We start from the raw sequence: 1,545 nt of genomic DNA on the forward strand, positions 1-1,545 counted from the left end.
ATGGACTCATTGCAGAAAAACCACACGTTAACCTCTGAATTTATTATCCTGGGCTTTGGCAACCTGGCTGAATTACAAATCTTCTTTTTTGGGCTCTTCCTAATCATGCATGTTGTCACTATAGCAGGGCACACAACTATTGTGTTTATTACCTTCACAGACTCCTGTCTCCAGACGCCCATGTATTTCTTCCTTCGAAACCTGTCCATCATTGAAATTTGTTATATATTGGTTATTGTCCCAAACATGCTGGCCAATATCCTGTCCAGGGGCCAACGGATGCCCTTCCTGGGCTGTGCCCTGCAAATGCACCTCTTCATTGCCCTGGGTGGGGCAGAGTGCTTCCTGCTGGCCGCGATGGCCTATGACCGCTTTGTGGCCATCTGTAAGCCCCTGCGCTACACACTTATCATCACCAAGGCCCTCTGCCTGCAGATGCTAGCTCTGGCATGCGTCAGTGGCTTCACACTCTCACTCACCCTAACCACGCTGATATTCCTCCTGCCCTTCTGTAACTCCCATGAGATCAATCATTTCTTCTGTGACATCCCTGCTGTGCTATTCCTAGCCTGCTCAGACACACGAGTCAATGAGATTGCAGTCTTCCTTGTCTGCCTGATCATCCTGTTGATTCCCTTCTTGCTGATCTTGATTTCCTATGCATTCATCATCACAGCCATCCTCAGGATGCACTCGGCTGAGGGCAGGAACAAAGCCTTCTCCACCTGTGCGGGGCACCTGCTGGTCTCTCTTCTGCACTATGGCTGCGCGATCTTCATCTACATTCGCCCCAAGTCATGCTATGCCCCGGAACAGGACAAAATTGTGTCCTTAATCTACACCAATGTAACCCCTATGCTCTATCCTATAATCTACAGCCTGAGGAACAAGGAAGTCAAGGGTGCCCTCAGGAGACTCCTGAAGAGTTGCAACTAGCAAGGCAGCAGCCAGCAATGTTAAAGGGGACAGAGTCTCTTAGGATTATCCTGGCCTCTTCTAAAGAACCCGTCCAGTCATCTCCCCAGCACCTTGTGCCCCCACTCCTCTCTCCATGGCTCTGAGAGTACCTGGAAGTCACTGCCCCTTTACTATGGTCAGAAAGATGGACCAAAATGTAAGGTTCCCTGAGATGTGATCCTGGGGTGCTTGTGAATGTTTCTGTCCATTATCTTGAGCACTGTCAGAGAGCTCCCCACCACCACCAAGTCATTTCAAGATCTGCCCCACTTCTGCTTCCAGGCCCACTGACTTCTCCTCATCTTTCATATCTATGTTAATGGACCACTTGCTGCTTAAAGCCAATGCAGACTGCCCCTCCTGAACTCTAGTACTGACTTAGAGGCTCACTGAAGGCAAAAACTGGGATTAATCTCTGTTACCCTAGTGCCTGGCACATAATAAGTGCTCAATAAATAGTAATTGAACTGGACTGTGGACCTTCACAAGCTTTGGTACAGGAATATTTTCAGACTTTAATTGCTAATAGAATAACACACTTTTTTTTTTTTTGGAGAGATTTTCACTGTAGGGCGCGGGGGCCCGCCA

At 48.4% G+C, this 1,545-nt stretch overlaps 1 protein-coding gene across 1 annotated transcript; it reads left to right on the forward strand.

The window, feature by feature from the left end:
* On the forward strand, positions 1-936 carry LOC102469046 (olfactory receptor 10Q1). The gene has a single exon (XM_006171077.1). The coding sequence runs from the start codon at positions 1-3 to the stop codon at positions 934-936; it is 936 nt and encodes a 311-aa protein (XP_006171139.1).
* The last annotated feature ends 609 nt before the right edge of the window (positions 937-1,545 follow it).

The sequence above is a fragment of the Tupaia chinensis genome, unplaced genomic scaffold (genome assembly GCF_000334495.1).
Source record: "Tupaia chinensis unplaced genomic scaffold, TupChi_1.0 Scaffold149248_1, whole genome shotgun sequence".
Taxonomy (NCBI): Eukaryota; Metazoa; Chordata; class Mammalia; order Scandentia; family Tupaiidae; genus Tupaia; species Tupaia belangeri.